This window comes from Hemicordylus capensis, chromosome 3, assembly GCF_027244095.1.
Source record: "Hemicordylus capensis ecotype Gifberg chromosome 3, rHemCap1.1.pri, whole genome shotgun sequence".
Taxonomy (NCBI): Eukaryota; Metazoa; Chordata; class Lepidosauria; order Squamata; family Cordylidae; genus Hemicordylus; species Hemicordylus capensis.
This window is the reverse complement of record NC_069659.1, coordinates 265,652,202-265,676,137: the sequence shown is the minus strand read 5'-3', so window position 1 is coordinate 265,676,137 and position 23,936 is coordinate 265,652,202. Positions and strand designations below refer to the sequence as shown.

Below are 23,936 nucleotides of genomic sequence, written 5' to 3'. Positions count from 1 at the left end.
TAATGCAGAGTATGAGTTCCATCTTGCCTTATTGTTTTTGTTTCAAAGGGGTGATCTATTGATGTGATTAATGTAGAAAAGCAACTCTTTGGTAATTGCACATAATAGCTTGCAGCCTTGAAATAGGGTGGGGGTGGGGAATCCCCTTATAATTTCAGCTAAAATTGTCTTTTCATCTGCAATACATTGAAGTAATTATATTTTCCAATTAGTGTGGGAAAGTATGTACAGTGGGACATGTGATGGTCTGTAATAAGTTTTTAGAAAACAAACTTACTGTTGTTAAACCTGAACCTGGATTTAATGGGAATTTTCCTTAAAGTTATGTCAGCAGGATTGGTAGCAATTCCACCTATGTATATCCTTATATCCTATATACTGTATGTGTGAACATAATACCTGCTTGACCCCTCATGATCTCATAGATTATCTTTGGTTCTTTTCTTTACCCCATATAAGAAATTGCATTCCCTTCCTTTATTTTATTGTATCATATTGGTTTTTCCTCCTTCCTTGTTGTTGTTAGTTGCCCCACATGGGCATAGGCGTGCTCATTAGTTGTCCTACAACTTTTGGTGCCTTACTACACCAGAGCATCAACTTGAATATTGAAGGTAATTGAATTTTAGAGTTGGTAGGGAGCAAAAGCATATTAAATTATGCAGTGTGGATCAGGTGGATAAAGAGAAACTTTCCTCCCTCTCTCATAATATTAGAACACGGGGTCATCCATTGAAGCTGAATGCTGAGAGATTCAGGGCAGATGAAAGGAAGTACTTATTTACAGAATGTGTAGTTAAACTTTGGAGTTTTCTGCAGCTGGATGTGATGGTGGCCAGCAATCTAGATAATTTTTAAAAAGGGATTAGTAGAGCTGTCCCTAGGAGGGTGCGGAGGGGGTGAATCAGCATGTGTGGGGCCCCTTTAACATTTCAAATCAATAATATAAATTTTATGTAAAACCAAGACACAAACATACAGTATAACACAGCAGAGATGCACCTAGGTAAATTTACCAAACTCCCTCTGATACACTCCTTTCCTTCCCACCCCACACACTTCCCTCTACAGTCTACACACACACAGACACACAGCACACACACAAACACATACAGTGTCTTGTCCCCTCTCCAGTTTGCTTCTCTGCATTGTGCTTCCTTATCCCAGGCAGGTGGGAGAGGCGGGCACAGAAGTCCTGGGATTTCACTTGGAGCCTTCTCGTTGCCGGATGTCCCACACCTGAGACCCTTTAAAAAGAAGATAGACGGCAGGGCTACGAGGTCTAGCTCTGTGTCTGCTAGGGGCTGCTTGCAGGAGGGACAGCTTCGCCATTCTGGCCAGAACCCTTTCCTCACCCAACACATGCTATTGCTCCCAGCCTTGTGCAGAGGCAACAACTTTTGCAGGGTGCTTTCTCATCCTACTGGGTGTCAATCGATGTGTGACTGAATGCTGGACTCTCGGAGATCCGCCTCCTATGAGCAGCAAAAGGGCTGACAGATCCCAGCTCAGGGATGCCCAATGGAGGGTGACTGCTGGGATCAGGAGTGATGGGCAAGTGGGGAGAATGGCAGGACATCTGCTGAGGCCCACCTTCATCTTGCAGGCTCTTGCCTGCTGTCACCCCCCCACACACACTTTGCCGTGCGGAGAGGTGATCCTTGCTTGCTATTCCAGGCCGAGTCTCCAGTGGTCCTTCCTCTGCTATGTAAGGCACCCAATCCCCACCCCCCAAGCTGGCTGCCATGCTGCTGGGAGCCAAGGCAGATACGGCGCGAGGCTGCTGAGCGAGCAGAGAAGCAAACCACTCGCCGCTCGCTCAGCCACTGCTGCCGCCAGCACACTTGATGGCAACTGCCGAGCAAGTGGAGAGACCAGCTGCTCGCTCAGCCACTGCTGATGTGCTGTGCGCCACTGCCGCTCCTCTCCCCCGACAAGCACACATGGCGGCTGGTTGCCACGCTGTAGGGAGTCAAGGCGGGCATGTGGCGCAAGGCTGCCAAGCAAGCAGGTGCACACTGCTGCCGCCACCACGAGACCCATCAAAGCACAGGGCCCGGTGTGATCACAACGGTCACCCCTTCCTAAGGACAGAACTGGGGATTAGAAAAATCCAAGGAGGATACGTCTATCAGGACCTTGATTGCTATATACTTCCATCAGGGTCAGCAGGGGCATAACTATAATAGGGCAAAGGGAGACAGTTGTCTGGGGGCCCACTGCCTTGGGGGCTGCCCAGAGGCAAGTCACATGACTGACTCCCTCAGCCGCAACCCGCCTGGGTTTCCTTCAGTTGTATAAATCCTCCAAAACTGATGTGAGTGTTAAGACCTGGAGCTACCAGAACAGTATCTCTTTCTCTAGTACCATTAAATGACGTGCATTGTCCACAGTTGACAAAACCTTTTTAAAAATAGTTTAAGATGATGTTCTATTGTGGCACATAGGTAGATAGATAGATAGAAATTTTTTTTACTATGCTTTTTGTTACCACTATTCAGCCTCATTTAAGATTTCTTTACTTCATGAGCTGAGCTTCTGTGAGCTGAGTGGGGGAGGCCATTTAAAAATCTTGTATTTGGGCCCACTCCAACCTTGCTACGCCCTTGGTCAGAGATGGCATATTCCAGGTACTGGAGAACACCAACAGGAAAGGTTGGTTACCCTCTTTCCCTGCTTGTGGGCTTCCCAGATGCACTGGACTGGTTACTTTGTGAAGCTGGATGCTGGACTAGATGCTGCCTGCACAGTGCATTGTAGAAATCCCTGAAGCTGGGGCACTTCTTTCCCTGGCCTCTATAGTAAAAATGGCTGCCGGCAGTCTGGGAGAAGCTGCCGGCAGCCTGGTCATCCACACAATCGGGAAGTGGGATAGGAAGGCATGCATCTATGGTTAGGTTACTCCAAGTCAAAGATTACGGTGGTTCACAGCCTAGGGTCCTTCGGGTGTTGCTGGGTGTTGCTGTGCACACCCTCCTAACTCACTTTTAGTCTTGGTACAAAACATGGACTACTCAGTTGAATAGTGCTGAGATCGGGACGAATCCTAACATTTCTCATAACTGGCTCTACCCAGGCAAGGGCAGTGCTGGCTGGCTAGAGCTGGTCATGAGAATGACTTTCTAGTTTGGGTCCGAAGTATTGGGTACCGCAAGCTGTTGCATTTTATCTAAAATCAACTGCAGCTATAGCTTGACATATTTCAGTCATTTATCAGTATTTACAGGATATTAATCTGAAGGTAGAGTGGCAAGCTACTGAGCAGCGGTAAATGAGTTAAGCAATGAGAGTTGGTATGGGAGCTATCAACAGTGCACATAAATATGAGCTGAGTGAGGGCTTTATTTACTGCTGGTTTTATCGGTGATATGTGTCGCAGTTTGCAGATTAAAGAATGCCTCCACAAGTGGCCGAGTGCCTTTGCATTTCATGTTGCAGTTGCTGTTAACTATCTGTGAGCTGCTGAGATGGGTTGTGCATTCATTGAATAGAAGTTACCTCCCTACTAGCGTTCCCAACAGTCCCATATTATACGGGAAGTCCCATATCTGAGGCAAGATCTCTTGTCCTGAATGGCATGCTGTTTTCCCCGTATTATTTGTAGTGCCTGTGGCTCTCCCTCATCCCTCAGTGTATTTGCATTGAGCCCTTTGAAGTCTGGGTGAAGTCCATATTATAGTGTAAAAGAAACAATAAAGTTCACAAAAGAAGCCCCATTTGATCTGCAAACTTGCAGGAGCAATTGCCTGGTTTTATTTACATCTTGCAAGTTGCTAATTGTTTACATATCAAATGTAAATAGACCTACAGATTCCTGCTAACTGACTCACCACTTCTGGCAGATAAAAATGCCTTTCAGTGAGGCTTTCAGATAGGAATATGCGGATGGTGTGTGTGTGTGTGTGTGTGTGTGTGTGTGTGTGTGTGTGTGTAAACCTGGGGGATTCTCTTAATTTTTCACCTTACACTTGCTCTATATCTAAGTGGAATAGTCTGTGTGAACAAGAAGCTTTGTGAAATCATGGGGCTTGTTTTTTCAAATGCATTGTTACTCAGGCTTCTGGGATGACCCCTCCCACAGATGACCCCACCCGCAAGACATCACACACACACACAAACACACACACACAAACACTTGTGTCCCATATTCAGGCAATGGAATGTTGGTAACCCTACTCCCTACAGTATAAAATAATTGAATTACCAGATGGATATTTCTGTACTGTAAGTGACCTCTTCATATCATTCTGCTAATTCTACTTAACTACGGGGTTCTACGTTTTCTTTTTCCTTTGGCAGTTGCATTTTCAGGCCTTGGCTTTACCACCTTCTACCTAGCCGGGAAGTTGCACTGTTTCACCGAGAAAGGCCGTGGGAAAAGCTGGCGGCTCTGTGCAGCAATTCTACCTCTGTATTGTGCCATGATGATAGCTCTATCACGCATGTGCGATTACAAGCATCACTGGCAAGGTGAGCTGTGGCATTCCTTTGCTTATGTGAATTGTCCTTGCACTTTGTCTGCTGCAATGTGTCTGATACATAACATGCTAGGTCTGGTTGAGTATAGAAAGTGTCATTAATGCTGAGGGGCTTCATTTAATTAATAGTCAGGTTGGGCCTTCCCCCAGTGGATCAGGATCATGGCAGTGGAAATGAGGACTTTAACCCTACCTCCCCCCAACCATATCCCAATCTGAAGAGGGCTCACTCTAACTGCTAATTATTTGGGCAGGGAGAATTGGCTAATGGTGCCTTAAACATCTTATATAGTTGGCCCTTTGTTAGCCCAATTATTCCAATAAATCATTTAAATTTATTTATTTATTGCTTATTTATGTATTCAGTTTATATACCACCCTTGCTAAAGTGGCGCAGGGCAGTTTATATTAAAATCAAAAACACATAATAAAACAATTAAAATAAAATAAAATGCAATGAATGCAAGTCTGATGTAATTAAGGAAATGCAAGTTGGGTGTAATTAAGGTTTTGTACTGACTCATCTTTGGATTTGTAGGTTTGTTACTGTTATACATTCTAATGGCTCTCTGATGACAAGAATCTTCATAGTCAATTACTTCAGCACATTAGCTTCTATTACAGATGCCAAACCCAAGACAGACTCCAAGACAGTTTAATGTTGAGAGACCACATCTGTCCCCCCCTCCCCCTTACTCACTTTTTACTCATGATTCTGTGGCTGCAGAGGAAAAGCAGCTAGACAAACATGTTCCTTCTTCTTTCTTTGGCAACCAACTATTCTGAGGCTGCCTATTTTATGCCCTAGTAGGAATTAGTAGACCAACTGGTAGTTTACTGTACTAGATTTAACTCACTATTCAATAGTCAGAACTGCCTACCATTGCTATATCAAATAGCATTACAGCTTTGAATAGAAAGCAAATAATATGTTGGTTCTATAGCAATTTCTATGCTAAATTTTACCATAGATAGCTGCTGATTTAGAGAGCTCCGGCTATAAAGCGGTATATAAATGTAAGTGCTATTGCTATTGCTATTGATTTGAAGTACCAGTAAGATGCATCTAACTTGCAGAGAGCACTACATCCATCTATGTGATACTGTACTATACTTACAGGATGCCTCCTCTTTTTGGGGGAAAAAAAGATAGCTGTGGCTCATTTCTATCTCAAGAGGCATATCTAGTATAGAGCAGGCAGGGCACGTGCCCTGGGCACAACTTGATGGGGGGAGGCACCAGTCCCATGCTGCAAAAAAATTTTTTTTAACCTGTAGCCCCTTTCGGGGGCTTCCTAAAGGCTGCAGGGGGGTCTGCAAAGGTTCCCCCTCCACCGCCGGCCTCTTAATTTACCACCACAGCACTCCAGGGCTGATTTTCAGGCACTTTCAAGCCTCCAAACATTGGCACAGCAACCATTTTAGAGGCCACCACACATGCTCAAATGGCCTCTGTGAGGCCTGGCAAGGCCTAGGGCCTCACAGGGACCATTTGAGCATGTGCGATGGCCATTTTGTTTTCGGTGGCCTTTTTGAAAAATTTGTTTTATTTTTAAAAATGGCCACCGCACATGCTCAAATGGTCCTTATGAGGCCCTAGGCCTTGCCAGGCCTTGCAGAGGCCATTTGAGCATGTGTGGCTACTCCTCAAATGGCCACCACGCTGATCTTTGCAGGCTCAAACGGGCCTGAAAATCAGCCCAGGATGGGCTGTGGTGGTAAATTAAGAGGCTGGCAGGGGGAGGGGGACCTTTGCAGACCCCCCTGCAGCCTTTCGGAAGCCCCCTGAAGGGGCTACAGGTAATTTTTTTAAAAAAAAAATTAATATAAGTCAGTGAGAGCTGCTGCCCGTCAGAATAGACAATGCCAAGCTAGATGGAGTGTCTGACTCAGTATAAAGCAGCTTCCCATATATCTAAGTTGCTTCTGTAAATCTTCAGGAAAGCCAATAAGCACCAAAATCCCAGTGTATGACTATCAGTAGTTTTATTCAGCACTTTATGGCTTCTGAGTTGTTGTTTTAATTTCAAACACCTCTCCAGCCAAAAGGAATAGAACGGCACCTCCAGACTTGTTGTTTAGTCTGGAACTGTGATACTGTGTTTATTGGGTACATGCATGTGCTACACAATGTAGTTCTCCATCTTTTGTCAGCCTGTACTGTTGATGGAACTGCCTTTGGGATGATTGGTCAACACCCCCAGTTTGGGCGAATGTGGGGAATTTAGCTTAAAAGGGGAGACAGTTCCAAGCAGTTTTAATTTGTGCAAGTGTCTGAACTCAAGGAAACCGGCTTGGGAGAGAGGTTTTAATTAACAAAAGGAGTTTATTGTAAGAACAAATAAAAGTTTTTGGTACAGTAAGATACCTACAAGTATCTTTACTCAAAGTCTGAAGAGCTTGTGATAGGTGGATCCACTGCAGCTCTATCCTACATATTCATTAAAATGATGTGGTATAGCCATGAGGTGAAAGATTGGACTGTACCACTTCAGGGTTGATAAACCCCTCCTGTATTCTACCAAAATAAAATGGGTGGCAGGAGTAGAAATCGACTTAACTGCACACTTTACCTTTACCTTTTACATCAGGGTGCATGTGGGAATCAGGTTTTTGATCATCCTCCTTTCAAGTTTGAGACTAAAATGTGGGAGACCATATATGCCACCCAGAGTTCCTTAGAAGAAGTGTGGAATACAAATGTAAAAAATAAATTTCAAAGCAATTATTTCTTTGTTTCTGGGTTGTTGAGTGCAGGGGGTTCTCAGACATTGGTCCCCAGGTGTTGGACTACAACATCCATCACCCACAGTGTTTTTGGCTGTGGATGATGGGAGCTGTAGTCCAGCAACATCAGAGTGTACACATTTGAAAACCTCTACTGTAATGAATTATGCTCCTTGTAGAGATCAGTCATGGATGGCTCAGTCAATAGGGAGGCGACAATTTTGGGGACTGTTGGAAAAACCAGTTTACTGCTGAATTCTTACAGGAACCTTGTGCTGATTTTGTGTGGGAGGTGGGCTTGTTTTTGTATTTCCCTTCTAAGTTACTTTTCCCCACCCTACTGGAACAAAGCAGTTTTTATTCTAAGTTTGCGTCAGATGTTTGGACAGGGGCGCAATTTCAGTGCTTGCCCTGGGCTCTATTTTCCATAGATACGCCTCTGTCTATATCTATCTATATAGAGAGATAATATTTTACATAATGCATCCAATGTTTTGTGAATATCGACATTCATGGAAACATTAACATCCCAGACAAATTTTCTGATTGCCCAGAAACTTAAAAACAAACAGATGAAGGCCTAAATGTATTGCTATTCACCAATGTGTGTTCAAAAAGTGGGGAAATACAGGACAACCTTGTTAATCATGGGTCCAGCACCATGTTTTGCACATCTGTGGTCAGGTAATGGACACTCAACCACAGTATACATGGGGGGGAAATGGGGGGAGGGGTTAAACCCTTGTATCCGTGGGTCAGGGTGACCGAAAATGACCACAGAGGTCATTTCTAGCTGTCATTTTGACTCCAGGAGCCATTCATGTAGACACTGAGGCATGGTAGCACGCTTTATTTAGCCCATTTTGTCCATTTGGGGGACAATTTGGGATGGTGCAGGAACCTAACCCCCCAATTTGCATTCACTTTAATGCCCCATTATTCATGGATTCTCTATCTCTCCCCCCTCACCAAGGAATGCAACCCCTGTGAATAATGGGGTTCTCCTGTACTATATTTTCAGACATTTACAAATGTGTGATTGTCAACATTCACATATAACTATTGTTCATTAAGTTTTGAATACTCACTGTAAGATATTAATGTATTTTGAAGAGCTTGGTGTTTGGGGACAAAGCCAGTTCCAGGTTTCAGGGAACCCTCACCAAATTGCTACCCATGGGCTGCTTCCTAGAACTGTCCACCATCACACAGACTATCAACATAGAAGTCACCACAGGAAGCAACAGCGGGCCTTTCGGAGACAGGTGCCCAACAATGCTGACCCCTGATTTTGGCCTGGGTGGGGGTGGGGGTGGGCAGGGGCTGGAAGTAGATAGTCCTGTGTTCTGATAGCGGGTTGAATCCTGATTATCTGAACTGTCTAGCTCTGTGTATCTATGAAACTACCTCCTTGAATAGCTTTAAAGTTATATTTAATACAGATAGCTTAAAAGTAAGCCCCAACAGGCTAACAGCGTTTCAGCTCCATAGTGTATGAATCTAACTCCCCCCCTCAAAAAAAAAAAAAAAAAAAAACCAATAAGACCTTTAGGAAAAGTTAAGAGAGACGTTTCAGGATTTTACTCACACTTGATTAGAAGCATTCTTGTAATCTCACTTCAGAGTATGTTATAAAATCCATGGGTATTATGTTGTGGAAAATGCTTTCTTCCCTGCTCTGATATGTAATGTATGATGCGTTTGGAATTTTTATTATATATATATATATATATATATATATATATATATATATATATATATACACACACACACACACACACACACACACACACACACAGTATGCATGAATATGTATGTGTGTAAATAGGTAAAACTGTTCTGAAGTTTGCTGTCTAGGTAAGTTTTGAAGTGTGTTCTTTCAAAATCTGTTCTGCCAAAAGCCAGAATTATTCATGGAATGAAGTGTGTGTGCTGTGAGGCAGATAATTACAGTAACATTTTCTGTATGGTGTGGAAATAGACTGTACCTGGGGGGATTACTGCTATGTCCATTACAGCTGCATATGCCTTTCTTTGAAGTTTAAGGAGGTAGAACTGGGGAAACTCTGCTGGCTATTATTTGGAAACCAGGGACTGTATGAACAACATGTTTTTTCTGCAGGTGATTTTTGCACGTACCTGAATGGACCATGTTCTGAATGAGTAAACTAAATATTTCAGTAAAACTGGCTTTCTTCTGCAGCTATTGTCTTTTTATGCTGAAACACGCAATTGTCTTGAATTACCTGTGGTGGCTTTCTGTGAACAACAGCCTCAACTTCCCTGTGGGGAACAGACAACAAGGCTATTCTCATGACCATCTTTGGGTGGGGCAGGTGCGTAGGGGGAAGGCAGGGTTTCACCTTCCTTCTCCCAGACTACCCTTTATGTCCTCATTGGCGTGCCACCGTGCGTCCACATGATCTGCATTGCACAGAGCAGCACAGATCTCTGGAGGCTGGCATTGGGCAATTCCTCTAACAATCGGGTGCTCTAAGCACTGAACTGCATGCAGCCCGAGCATGCACACAACTAGGGATGTGCACGAACTGTTCATGCTCTCCTGGGAAGGCGGGGGGTTGCTTTAAGGGACAGGGAAGGTGCTTCCTACCTGTCAGGTCCTGCCCCATTACTTTCCCTCTGCCGCACAACAGGCGCACTGTGCTGCAGCATTTCTGCTTGTGCCCTGATAAGCGTCACCATGCTCATGGCTGATGTGTGTGCCATGCATGTCGGCCATGAGTGTGGTGACGCTGATCGGGACACAAGCAGGAACACTGCAGCGCAGCACACCTGCTGTTTTGGAGAGTGTCAGCAGGGGGGAAGTGGCAAGGTGGGGGCTGACAGGTAGGCAGTGCCTTCCCTGCCCCTTAGAGCAATTCCCCGCCCTTCGAACTGGTTCAAATGCCTGCTGATTGAACTGTTTCGTGCACATCACTACACACAACCCTGTACCTGGGGTAAAGGGTGTACTTGCGCCCTTTAAGCCAGGTAAAAGCCTGGGTACAAAATCCGGCTTGCAGGAGGCAGTGCCAGGATCGGGCTCAATCCCAGCACTGCACATGAGCAGCCTTATCCAGGTAGGGTTCCCCTAACCCGGGTAGAGCTGGTCATGTGAATAGCCTTACTGGATATTAGTAAAGTGGATGAAATGCAGATATTGTAGGTAAAAGGCAAATAGGATAGCCTCACATTAAAAAGCCATAAGTAAGTATGACTGAATTAATACTATAACATTTTTGAAGTCCTCATGGAAAGATATAGTGGCTGACATCCAGAGCAAGGATGCATCAGTGCAGTGAGAGGAGCAGACTAACAGAACTTCTAGACTGACTGCACCAGTGCATCAAGGAAGTCATTTTTGATGACTTTCCCTACCCCAGGAAGCCCTCTGTGCCATCCCAAAATATATCCCCAAGGGCTGCATTTTGAAAATATTGCAATGTATTTCATTGCAACAAGATAAGCAGGAAAAATTGTCATGGATAAAAGACCAAGGAGTGTCCGCAGTGCATCTCAAAAAAACAATTATTTTCTTTGCATTTTTGCTGTTAACTGAAAAATGAAAATAAAACAGGCCCGTGGACTTCATAGATGCAGGCCTTTCCACTGAAGAGGAGAAAGTGCCTTTATAGTTTACTGATGAATGCCAGCTTCCCAAAGAGTTATCTGAATATCCAGCACATTCATGAATTCCCAGTACTTTGACCAAAGAGGGAAGAGTGTCTCTGCACATCAGCCAAGCACATTTTCATCATGAGCATCTCTAAAGATAAAAGGCAAAATGTTAAAAACAGACAAGAGGAGACAGATGATATACTTTGAAATTTTTTCTTGACTTGGACCATGTTGTTACAAGGCAGTTTCCTTTAAGAACATGTCAGAGATTTATGAAATCACCAGCCAACATAGCCTCTCACCATGGGTGCTTATAATGGTATGTGTGTATTAGACATGACAAACTGTATGCAGGATTCAGGGAAATTTCCCCATAGAATGTCTATGTAGGTAACCTGTCATGGGTAGAACAGCCCTGATAATCCCTCTCCTATCAGAACTAAGTAAAATATAGCAGGCAAACTGCTTGTAAAATATAGCAGGCAAACTGAAGGTGCAAATTATCAATCACTGTGTAACAACATGTTTTTAAAAATGTAGCTGGCATTCATATTTCAACCATATCCAGGTAAGCTTCTGCTGATTTTACCTGAGCAATAAAGAAACTGCAATCACATCATTTCCTGGATATTCTCATTTGTACAACCTGATGACCAGTATAAATATTGATGCATATGTCCTGAAGTTTGAAATTGCTAAGACAAGTTTAAAGCAAGAGTATTGCTTTATTGCTTAGAAGACTGAAAGGACCGAATATTCCTCCAGTAATACCAGGTGCCTCCAAATGTGAATACTCCAGGAGTCTTTGCACATAAACAATGTGATTATGAAGAAACAATCTCATGCATCATTAATTTGCCTTCTGCTTTCCCATCAGTATCCTACTTTATCTAACTTCCAAAATACAAAAGATATCACTATGTCTGTATTTTCAGCTATCATATTTTTCACCAAACAACAAAAATGCACAAGTGTAAGGATGTTATGCTAGCTAGTTCCACTAAGTTGGAAATAGGGATGTACATGGAACCGGCTGGCCCGGTTCAGTTCAAGTCCAGACTTGAAAACCGCCCCCCCCATTTGGTTTGGTCGGGAGGGGGCGTGTTTGTGAACATTTTTTTAAAAGACTTTTTTTTTAAATTACCTTCTCCCTTTAGGGAAGGTCCTCTAGGAGGGTGTCCACGAAGGCTCCCCCTCCCCCCACCGGCCTGCATTATCACCCCCTCTGGCCAGTTCAGCTGGTTCTTTGGCCCATTCAGGTCTCCGTAGTACAGCACAGTAGCCATTTTGGACACTACCACACATGTACAAATGGCCTCTCTGAGGCCCTGGGTCATGCCAGGCCTCACAGAGGCCATTTGCACATGTGCGGTGGCATCCAAAATGGCCACCATACAGAACTACAGAGGCCTGAATGGGCTGAAGAACCGGCCGAACTGGCCAGAGGGGGTGATAATGGAGGCTGGTGGGGGGAGGGGAGCCCCCCCCCCGCCTAAAGGACCTTCCCCAAAGGGGAGAAGGTAAAAAATAATTTTTTTAATGTCTAAAAAAATGTTTGCGATCCCCCCCCCCGAACATTTGGTGGGCGGGGTTCAGTCCAGGACCAGACCAAACAGGGGGTGGTTCAGTTTGACCCCGGGCCATCGAACTGAACCAGCTCGATGTCAAACCCGTTCAACGTCAAGCCGGTTTGCACATCCCTAGTCAGAAACTTGCCTTCCAGACTAGTGTTGCACTGGTGCAATAGGGTGTGCCATGGTGTGCCTCCTGCTGTGAAATGCCCATATATGTTGCAGGGAATTGTGCAAGGCTGTTTGCTGTCCATAATTGCACAAGTGCAACCCTTACACAAGTGGTCCAAGAGTGCAAAAGTGTGAGCAGCTTTTCGCTTCCACTCAGCTGTGTGACCCTCTTGTACCAGTGCATCTTTGTTTACTGACTAGGGCAGCATTAGTCTGGATGTCAGCCACTGATTTTCAGCCCTTTCCCAGATATTTCAAAAGACATTTGAAGAGCCTAATACATTACTTCAGTTAGACTTTACCTGATAAATTGAAATATGAGATCTTATTGCCACTGAAACTCTTTGAGCTACAGATATAAAATAGTTCATTTACATTCACATGCTAATTTACAGCTGCTACCAGATTTTTTCTCTTTGTTCCTCCAAATGATTGTCCTGCAATATGAAGAAAAATCACAAATCTGTCCAATTTCTTCAACAAATTCCCATACAGCTTGAAGTACTTAACTACAAGTGAAACCCTCTTTCTAGTGAACATAACAACAACTTTGCACAGTGTAGCATCCACTACTCAAACATCACATTGTGGATTCTCTAGAGTATATAAATTTGCTAAATGTTTCTTATTATGCTTCATACTAATGTTACTGCTATGGAAAGAGTTCTTGGAATTATACCATTTTTAAACATTTCCCCAAAGACATTGACTATCCCTCAAGGCATTTGGATAAAATTAGGAATGTGTGACTCCCTGCAGGAATTCCATTCTAGGAGAGGAGAAAATGGGGTTTCCAAACAATTTCTGGAACCAACTATCAATTAAGACCAGCACTGGTGATGGAGGAAGAGTGGTGGGATGGTGGCAGTATCTAAGTTTATCCCACAAGAATAAACAGGGGTAGGCAAACTTGACCCTCCATCTGTTGTTGAACTACAACTCCCATCATTGATGGGGTGATGGGAGTTGTAGTTTGACAACAGCTCTGTCCTAAAGGCTTGCAATCAAGGTTTGGATTGAGAAATATCTATGCACACAGCAGCACTCCACACAACCCACAGTTTGTGGAATAATGTCATGCCTGCCAATATGTCCCTATTTTCCAATTCACCTGAATGGGAACACAGGGACATGTTGGTAGGTATGTAATGTCCCTCCTGTGCTGTCTCTTGTCACCCATTTCTCTCAGACATGATTCTATCCCCTAACCCAAGATCCTACACCAAGATCCTAACCCCTAACTTCATTGTTTTTTACTTTTTCCTACCACCCTCCAGTGAGATCATGCCCTCTTTGCCTGCCTTATCTCACTACACTCTATTGCTTGAAGTTGCTTGAATTTTCTCCCAACTGAGTACTGGAAGCAAGCTAGGGTAGTGATAACAGCTCTTGATGTAATGTGGGTAAGATAGGGAGGGTTCTCTACCACATGCTCCTTTCTCACATGCTCCTTTCTGTGTGAAAAAACAGACCTCATGTCACCCTACTAGGGATGTGCACAAAGTGTTTTGTTCATCTCTCTTGGGCAGCGGAGAGTGGTAACTATAAAAGGAGGCACACATGTCCCTACCTGCTACTCTGCTGCCTCCAATGACACGGCTCTGTCCTTTCCATCCATTCTAAAAAGCCCCACGCCACACAGCTGCTTCCCTGTTCCCAGCAGCGTGCTGGCATTGGCCCGCACATGGTATCCGTGGATGCGTGAGTGCCATTTGCATGGTCAGCAACACCATGCTGATCATGCAAATGGCACCTGACCAAGCGTGGGCACCATGTGTGTGCCAGTGCATGCCTGCACTGCTGGGAACAGGGAAGCAGCTACACAGCACAGGGCATTTTAGAACGGATGAAATGGACAGTGCCACGACAAGGGACAGTGGAGGAGCAGGTAGGGACCTCTGTGCCTTCTTTTAAAGCTACTGCTCGCCCCCCATGGAAATGTTTTGGCTCCTCAATGGAGAGGGGCCAAAATGATTCAGGCAGATCCCTACATCCTACACACACTTTATGTATGAATGGAGCAGACATATGGATAAAATAAATGTCACTCCTTATTTGCTTCTCTCCCCACTGTCTCTCTCTTCTTTGACACATCCTGTTTGACTGTTTCTCGTGCTCTCTTTTCTACTCCCTGACTCATGCTGGCATGAGTGTTGACTGTTGATGGCAAGGTTTCAGTGTCACAAGGGCAATAAAACATGAGATTTGGTTCAGTCTGGGTTTCAGATGTTGTCATCTCCCTACTCTTAGTTGCACAAGTGTGAGGGTGTTTTTTTTAAAAAACCACTCTCTCCAAGCATGCTAGAGCTTGCTGCTTCACATTCATATGTAGTTGTCATTGACAGCCTGGGATGCATACAGCTCTCTTGAGTACAAAAGGATTTTCACTGTTTGCTTGTGTTAAACTTGTTTGATCTTCTTTGGAACACTATTTATTTTCAAGAAGGGAGGAAGATGCCTCTGATAGGGCATGGGGGAATCGTTCTGAATGCTAAATCATTCTGAACACCAAATATATGTTGAGAAAAACAGTGATATTAGTTATTTAATGATACAGCACTATGTTTAATTTTGTATGGGATCTTTTAAAAGGCAGAGGAAAGGGGCCATAAACACGATATGATATATTTAATTGAATTTCTTTGCAATTCCTTATGGAAAGCTACCATGCAGTAAAGAAATGAATTGTACTATTTCTTGTGGAGGGGTTGTCACAAATATAAAGAAGTACTAATAATTATCAGAGTTTTTCCCCAATCTGATGACTCCCACTTGAATGTACAAATATGCACTGAAGAACTGAATAAAGGCAGAACACAGAGGTGTTACTCAAAGAGAGGTTGCCATTCACCAATAACAGTTGGATGGATACAGTTCAAAGCAACAGGGATTTGGGGGTGGAGGTAGACTGAAATATTACTGTTAGTGGCTTCTGGTTATGAAGCCTTGAAAAGTTGAGTTCCACCCTTAAATTCATAGTAGCCAATCACAAATGCTTGAAAATCCTAAAAAGATCACAATTTTTATTTTGAACCACAAAACCGTATTTATGTGTCCCTTTTCTTGGTATTTGAAGGTCCATGTCAGTTATAGAGGCTGTTCACATGAGTAGCCAAGTCCAGGCTTAGGTAGCCCAGGCTGGGCTTGGCTGCCCCCTGAAGCTCCAGGATCGAGCCTGATCCTGGCGCTGCCTTGGTCCCAAGCCTGGGAATTTACCCCAGGCTTTAACCTGAGTTTAAGGGCACAAGCGCCCAGCTGAGGAGCACTGCCCTCCTCACACAGAGCCTTGAGGGATGTTGGAAGACTTCTTCCTCTGGCTCCGTGCTCTCCTGCTTGCTGCAGCATGGCAGAGCCTTGGGGATAACTTTGATCGTGTGCAGGCAGCCTGCCTCCCCGCCAGCCTGGCCTCCCCCATCTACCCAGGTAAGAGGTCATGTGTACAACCTCATTGTTTCCCCAGAATGTTGGGGGCAATATGCTAATCATTGTAAACCACTTAGAGAGCTTCGGCTATAGAGCGGTATATAAATTTAAGTGGTATTGCTATTGCTATTGTTTCCTGCTGAACCTGCATCAATAGCGTCTAAAATATGGAGCTAAAAATTAGAGCAACTAAAGTGTTAAGGGCAGGGTGTGAAATCACTTTCTCATGGGATTAATGCAATCATGGCCACATTGGGTAAAAGTTGGTAATGCAGCCCTCGGGGACATATTTGCGCATTGCACCTGGTGCTTCCAGGGGTAGGACCCAAACACACCCCTCAGAAGCTGAAGTGCATTTGCTGTGCAGGTACTTCTTTGGCTGCGCATGTGCAGTGTTTGAATGTCAGCCAGTGTTTTCTGCATTTGCACTGTTCACATGGAGATGGCAGTTGCTGCTGATAACGTGAATGTGTGAAACTGCCATTCTCAATTCACACGTAATTTATCATTGAAGATCATTGCCTTTTTCACACTCTAGGCAATTATCCAAGGCCATATGTTGGGGGTGTCAAGTTAAGCATTCTCTTAACTACCCTGCCCATATTATAACCTTGTCATTATTTGGACCCATGGGTTGTATGTACAGAAATGAGGCAGAAAAAGTGTGAAATGGGCCCTGTGACCTCATGCCTGGTCAAAGGGAGATTTGTACCTGTTTTTCTGCTACTTTAGGGACAAACTGCACATTATCTTCAGCCATAATGTCATTGGCCCCTGCATGCTTGTTCTTTTTTCTTTCATTCCCCCCTCCCCACCCAGCTAGTAGTTATGAGGGATTTAGATCAGGACCACAGTGTAGGGAAGGGGGGATATATCCTATTGTCTCATTATGGTCCCAGTTCATTTCCCCCGTGGCTGCTGTTTTCTTCCCTTCCCCACCCATGCTATGGTCCTGATCCAAATCCCGATCCAGACACCACAACTGCTATTAGGAAAAGGAAAACTCCAGTTCACAAGTGCCAGTGACATGCTTAATGGAACTTGTAAAGGGCAATGCAGTTGTTTTTCGCAATATTTTCATTGGAAAATCCAGCTGACAATAGATGAAATGGGGAAAAAATAGATAGACTACAACATATCCAAGGATTTCAGAATCAGACAAAAGGGGGCAACAGCCCCTTCCCACAGAGTACAAATCCTAATAAATACAAATGTGTTAAATGAATGTAGTTCTTCTAACTTAGCCATTCTCTGACATAAGTTTTCACGCAGAGTGATTATCATGCAAGGGCATTTTTACATTTTAATAACTGCGATGGTACTCTGTCACCTCGATGAGACTCATTCGAATAATCTCTGCACTCCATTTCCTCTGCTGAATGATAAAAGCTGTGCAACAATACTGAACTGTCAGAATTGCACAAACAAAACATCCCTTTGAAAACAGAATGTGTTGGCTAATAGAAAGCTAACTGGTGCTAATAGACGTTTGTGTGTAGCTGGATTGTTTCATGTGATTTACTAGTGATAGTAGCAAAAGATCCAAATCTATATCCTAGGTAATAAATTATGCTAAAATAGAAATGTTTCCATTTAACTTTGAAGCTCATGGCCTTCTCTAGCTCACTTTCATTGTGATTCAGTTATAATGTTTGGTATTAGCTACTTTGCCAATAATAATGTGATTTTTCAAAATATTACTTTTTTTTTTATATACCTAGATGCTTTTGTTGGAGGGGTCCTCGGCCTTGTATTTGCGTACATTTGCTACAGGCAACACTACCCTCCATTATGTAATATGGTATGTCACAAACCATATGCCAGCCTGCTAGTTCAGACATCACTGAAGAAAGAAGAGACACCAACAGTAGACAATGCAACCAGCCTGCCTCTAGAAGGGATAACAGAAGGTCCGGTATGACTAATACACATGCAGGATGAACTTTTAGCCCTTTCATACATTCCACCAATCCAAACTGGTCTCTCTGCATAATAATTCTTTAACAGCTGTGATTCTGCCATACCCCTTCTTACTTTTACACACCCATTTCTTTGCATCTCTACACTTTTGTCCTCTGTTTTCTTTCTTGTTCCTTGCAAAATAGAAGAAATATTCACAAAGAAGAATGTTTGCAAGAAAAGGAAATCTCATTTGTGGGTGCAAAGACAGAGCTGGCAGGTGTGAGCTGCTGTTGGTGATTACTAATTGCGATTTAGATAGCACTTCTAAAGTGCAGAGTGCTTGATCACAATGGCCTTGTGAAGCAGGTCAGACACAGGTTGGAAGAGAGTGACTTGCCCAAGGCTGCCCAGTGGAACCTACAACTGAGCTGGAATGTAGACTGGGATCAGTTTTTCTACCAATGGACTGAACTGGCAGCAGAGACAAATGATGGGCAACCTGAACTGTCGTTGACTTCAGACCTGTGTTTCCCAAGGTGTTCAACAGGTGGCAGCACTGGACCCTTGTGCTGATCTCTTTTGTATCTCCTAAGGTTGTATGCAAGTGCAGCAACCTTCTGTTTATCTCCCAGTTATGGAGCACATGGAATGAATATTGTTGGGCTGCCAATCAAGTCATGGCATGGTCATTCTGATCTGTCTATAATGAAATAATTGTTTTAAATATACAAAACCGTGAGAGCTGGAGAAGGCCAAGATTGCTGGCATAAGTCATTCCTGAGGAAGATGTTGACAGCATAGTTCTGCAAAGCTGTTGAAATTGTCAGCTGGCAATAACATATGTTGATAGGATCACTTGGACACTCTGTATTAACACATTAGTGTGTGTGTGTGTGTGTTTTCTTTGAGACCACTGTAGTAATTACTTTCAAACTGACTGACTCATTTCAAAACAGCAAGCTGTGATCCTTTTAAAATGCTGAGAATTATGAAGGTGAAGAAACACATTTTTGTGAATATGTGATTTACAGTCATCTATGTATAACAATTTTGGTTGACTCTGAAGCACTAGATAGTTCCTCATTCATGGCAACTTGTTCTAGAAAGCTTGACTTTGTCTCCAGCACCATGTTCACTTAATAATTGTTTTTAAAATATTGTTGGCTGCACCTGCAATTCTGAATCTTACCCTTTCCTAAGCACCAAGTCTGGAAGTTTGTTGTATCACTACATGTGCGTGTGTGTGTGAGTGGTGAGGAAGGGGGGGTATTTGGTAGCATAAACAATAACAATTCTAGGCTTGATTCTAAAGCTCTGTGGCCAGAAGCCTCTCAGAACAGCATGCTGTGTAGATGAACTCCACGGGGACACATAATTCATGGACACTGGCACATAAGTAGTAAACCAAGGTTGCAATAAATGGCAGAAGACTGAATTAGTCCATCTTTTTCAAAGTGCCCCTTTGGCTTGAGGGGTACAGGGCCTGCAGAGACAAAAATCTATTTATTTTTCTATAAGGAAGAAAAAGCTGCCTTCTGGTTCATGAACCTCCTACTGTGCTATTTCACAGGTATATAAAATACTATTTCTTGAGAAAGGGTTTGCATCGGGGTGGAGCTATAAATGAGCGGACGTGTTCAAAGAACATTAGCCACTCACTGCCAGGGGCCACCTCCTGGCTGCATCTCCCCCAGCCCTCTGGGCCACCTTTTCCCCTCCCATGGCCTTCCAGTTCCTTGCTTGCTCGCCACCTCCTAAAGCTTTAGGAGGCACAGTCACAACTTTTATGCTTTTCCCTTAGAGATCCATCTTTTTAGTCTGGCCATTAATGATAGCTAGTTTTTTAAAAAGAAGAAGAAGAAGAAGAAGAAGTTTTAATCTGTTTTTAAATGTATGTTGATTTTAATTGTTTTATTACGTGTTTTTGATTTCAATATAAACCGCCCTGAGCCACTTTAGGAAGGACGGTATTTATGTATTTATTTTATTTGATGCGCATATATATGCTTATTTATATAATATATAAAATATAAAAGTCAAACAAACAAACAAACAAACAAAGATGTGTCCCAGGTCCTGGAGTAGTGCGTGGTGCCTGGGCCCATAGGAGGGTCTTCTCTGTGGCTGCCCCTATTCTTTGGAACACTCCCCCCCGATTCGTTCAGCCCCCTCCCTGGCTGCTTTTAAGGCCCTTCTTAAGACCCACCTGTTTCTCCAGGAATTTGCCCTTTAATAATAATAATAATTATTATAGTAATTATTATTATTATTATTAAACTAATTGTTATTGGTATCATTGTTGTTCACCGCCTAGAGTCTTTGGAGGAGGTGATATATAAGAAAATCTAAATAAATAAATAAATAAGTAAGTAAGTAAGTAAGTAAGTGTATGTCTGTCACATTTATTTGTGCCTGGTGGGCAACGTTTTTATAGCATACAGCGGCCAGGGAAAGCTTAAAAGCCGCTGTTGCAACTCCTGGAGCTTTAGTTGCTTCTGCCACTATTGCAACAGCTCCAACTCTTTTCCTATGCTTTTCGGCACCTCTTTGGGCTCCTGCAGTTGGAATGTTTTGGCGTGGGTGAGGGGTCAACACCATTTGCGTGCCTATGCCACGCGAGGGCTCCTGGGAGCAGCATGCCATTTTAAAGAGGACAGCAGTGCGGCTACTGCTTTAAGTTAGGTTTTAAGCATGACAGCGTCGTGATGGGGTGGCAGGGAGCAGCAGCAGCTCAACAAAGGAGTAGACCTGCCTGCCTCCTTTTTTACTGCACCCCACCCCCTGAGACTTGTATGAAGCATTTTGTGCACATCCCTATTCTGTAGAGCCAGCAGCCAAGGAAACCTGATTTGCTGCTGCTCCTGGAGCTTTAGGAGTTGCCGGTGCGGTGGTGGCAATAATGGCAGTGGGGGGAGTAGGCGGAGACAGTGACTACAACTAGGAGAAGATGAGCTACCACAGAGGCTGGAGCAGTGGAGGGCCAAGGGGGCCAGTGGCATGGCTGTGACCGTGGCTGCATTTCGAACAGTGGCTGCTGCCAATGTCAGTACACCGCTGGTTTGCAACATATAACCAATTTCATAAAACCCAATCCAGCTTTTGGATAGTTCTCCAACCCCCTCCGAAGTCCATATCCAGTAAGGATACAGGAGCACATGATGGCACACAGGAGTTTTTCTTTCCCTATCTCCTGTATAGACACACTACTGTGCACACCAATTCAGTGCCAAGATTTGAATTCTATTACCTGATCTGGTCTTGGGAACTGCATTTTGCATGTAGTTCACAGTCCAGCAAGGGATGAATGGGCGAAGGCCATCCTCCTGCACATCACATTACTGGATCAAGCCATTATAAGTAACATTCACATTAATTTATTTTTTATTGGCTACCACCATTATTTGTTCATGCATCCCACCGCAGTGAAACTGTGTCCATTAATTGACAGCAAAAATAAGAGTCACTTCCAGCTTTTCCTATGTTATTGCTAGCTAGCCTGATGGAGGCTTCTTTATCAACCTTTATGATTATCCATTATGGTGCTTTAGACTGGAAGGGACTGCTGCCATAGTTGTTCTTATAACTAATGTGTACCTGATGGACTATGCATTGGCCTTATAGCCATTCTGTGATTCAACAAGCTTTCTGTCTCTCTGTAAAAGCTGGTAATTTTCTTTGTCAATTTATGTAACTTTTTTTTTCCTGTGAAGGTTGTCAAATACCAGTGATATTTTGATGGGAGTGGGGTGGGGAGAGAGAGAGAGGAGCCTTTTAAGAAGAGGATCCATTATGGAAAATAAAATTTCTTTTTTTTAAAAGGATGGCAATTTAATTCATGTACTGAAAATGTACAATAATTTAGAAACAAATTAATAAAAAGCCCTATAGTAAGTAATGGAAATGAGATATTTGAATGTCTGTGTATTCTATATGTAAATACAATGGGCTGTGAAAGACATCAAGGTGATCTGGATATTACATCTCTGTATGGGAGAAAGGTAAAATTGTGAAGTAATGCAAAGCCAGCTGGATATCAGGATTTGCCTTTACTGAATAAATATGCAATGGCATAACTTTTGCCTATCCAGTGGATTTGGAAATTTTTGGAGTAATTATGCCCACTGACTGTATACATGCATATTCTATAAATCACTTGTATTAACAAATGGAATTTTCACAATGGTCTTGTGTCTATATTTTTAAAAAATATATATTACAGAATTGGTTCTGTTATACGGTGCTCTAACATTTTTATTCAGATATCTGTGTCTACACGAAATGAACCATTGAAAATTGCAATATGTGATATGTGTCAACTAAAATGAGTAGAAGAGTTGTGAGAGGAGTTTGTTTTTGGCAGTCCTTCTAAAGAATACTCAAAGCCTTGTTATGGGAATCTGCCTTTAAGATCAAAGAGTGGCTAGAGTTGTCTTTGGCTTAAAAGCTTTCCTGGTAGTTTAGCTCTTCTTGTGCCTTCGGGTAAGTTTAGTTGATCAGGTGTGGGTTTTCTCTCCCAAGGGTGTGCCTTTCTCTAAATTTCCTTTGAGGATGTCCCCAATACTGTCATCATACCCCTCTGCATATATGTACCCCATCCATATCAACACTTTTGGAATGAAAACTGAAGTGACTACTTAGGCACATCTCCTTTCAACGAGTGGCTCCTTCTGGCAACTCTCAGAGCTGTGATGGAGTTTTGCATACTACCAAGTCAACACATCATAATGAAGATATTTATTGAAAGGCTTAATTTATTTCAGAATTTATTTAATTTATTTAACTTATTTCAGAAATTCCCATAGTGGCCCAGTTCTGGCACTTTAAAAGAAAACTGTTTCATGGCTCAGTGTGTGGAGTATCTGATTTTTCACCATGCCACCTCAAGCTCTTTGCGGCTTTCAGTGCCATGGCAAAATTGAGAACACTGGTCACCATGCAGAGCAACTTCCACATGATTGCTATGATTGTACTCTCATGCAGCTATGTCTTCAAACTGATTTTATTCACAAGTTGATATTATAATTAGAATCTATTATTACTGTTGTTATTCATTGCTTCACTTTTGCCTATAAGCACTGTTTCTTCCATGAACATTTTGCCATCCTAGTTCTGTCACAGACTGAAGACTGGGTGTTTCTAACTGTAGCAAATGTGCATTTTGTGCATGGTTGCATTGATCAGGCGAATTCTTAAGAACAAAATATATGTGCTTCCCTCCAAAAAGCTGTAAGAGTGCTCTGTAGCCCTATAGAGACATTATGCTGAACACTCATACAAGCATACACAGGTACAGATCTGTACACAGGTGCACTTATTCACATGTTATGTTGAACACAGGTACAGCAATACACTTCCCGGCAGCCATCACCAGCCTCGCCACACCCCCTGCATCTGATGTCAGACACATGAGGCGTGGCCACACTAGCAAACAGGGCCATGCACCCCATTTGGAAGGAAATTCCGGCCAGCGCAGCCTTCACAGCATTGACAGGATGGCTTCTCCCTGATTGCAAAAGCAGGGAGAGGTGTTTCTGGTCAGGCTGGGAGCCCAGCGCTGGCTGAAACCTCTTAAAAACGGAGCAGCGCGGCTCCATTTTTAACATGTTTCAGCCAGTGCTGGGCTCTGTTTATAAGAGGTTTCAGCCAGCACTGGGCTCCCAGCCTGGCTGGAAATGCTTCTCCCAGCTTTTGTAAGCAGGGAGAAGCCATCCTGGCCATGCCATGAAGGCAGAGCAAGCCAGAATTGCCTTCCAAATGGGGTGCACATGCCCATTTGCTAGTGTGGCCATGCCCCCTGTATCTTATGTCAGACGCTGGGGTGCAAGGCATGGCCCCTGAGCGTGGTGGCCCAGGTTCTTTGGTGAGAAACCCCCACATACACAATGGTAGATTCTCCCCTGACCATGCATTTGAAGGCCTGTACCAAAATTCACTTTTAAAATGAGCCCAGGTGCATGTCTGAATAAGGATTATGTCTTGGGATGAAGGTGAGGATAATGACAGTAAGCTTCCAGTTCCTTCCTCCAGACCAGCACATACCATTCAA

The 23,936-nt window shown here is 43.4% G+C and overlaps 1 protein-coding gene across 8 annotated transcripts in view; it reads left to right on the top strand.

The window, feature by feature from the left end:
* Positions 1–23,377, top strand: part of PLPP4 (phospholipid phosphatase 4) — a 186,487-nt gene extending 163,110 nt beyond the window's left edge. For all 8 annotated transcript variants that reach the window (XM_053310184.1, XM_053310179.1, XM_053310185.1 and 5 more), the window contains 2 exons: positions 4,300–4,470; positions 17,710–23,377. In XM_053310184.1, the coding sequence (XP_053166159.1) occupies positions 4,300–4,470; positions 17,710–17,909 (371 nt within the window). In that variant the 3' untranslated portion in view covers positions 17,910–23,377. The remainder of the gene's footprint in view (positions 1–4,299; positions 4,471–17,709) is intronic.
* The last annotated feature ends 559 nt before the right edge of the window (positions 23,378–23,936 follow it).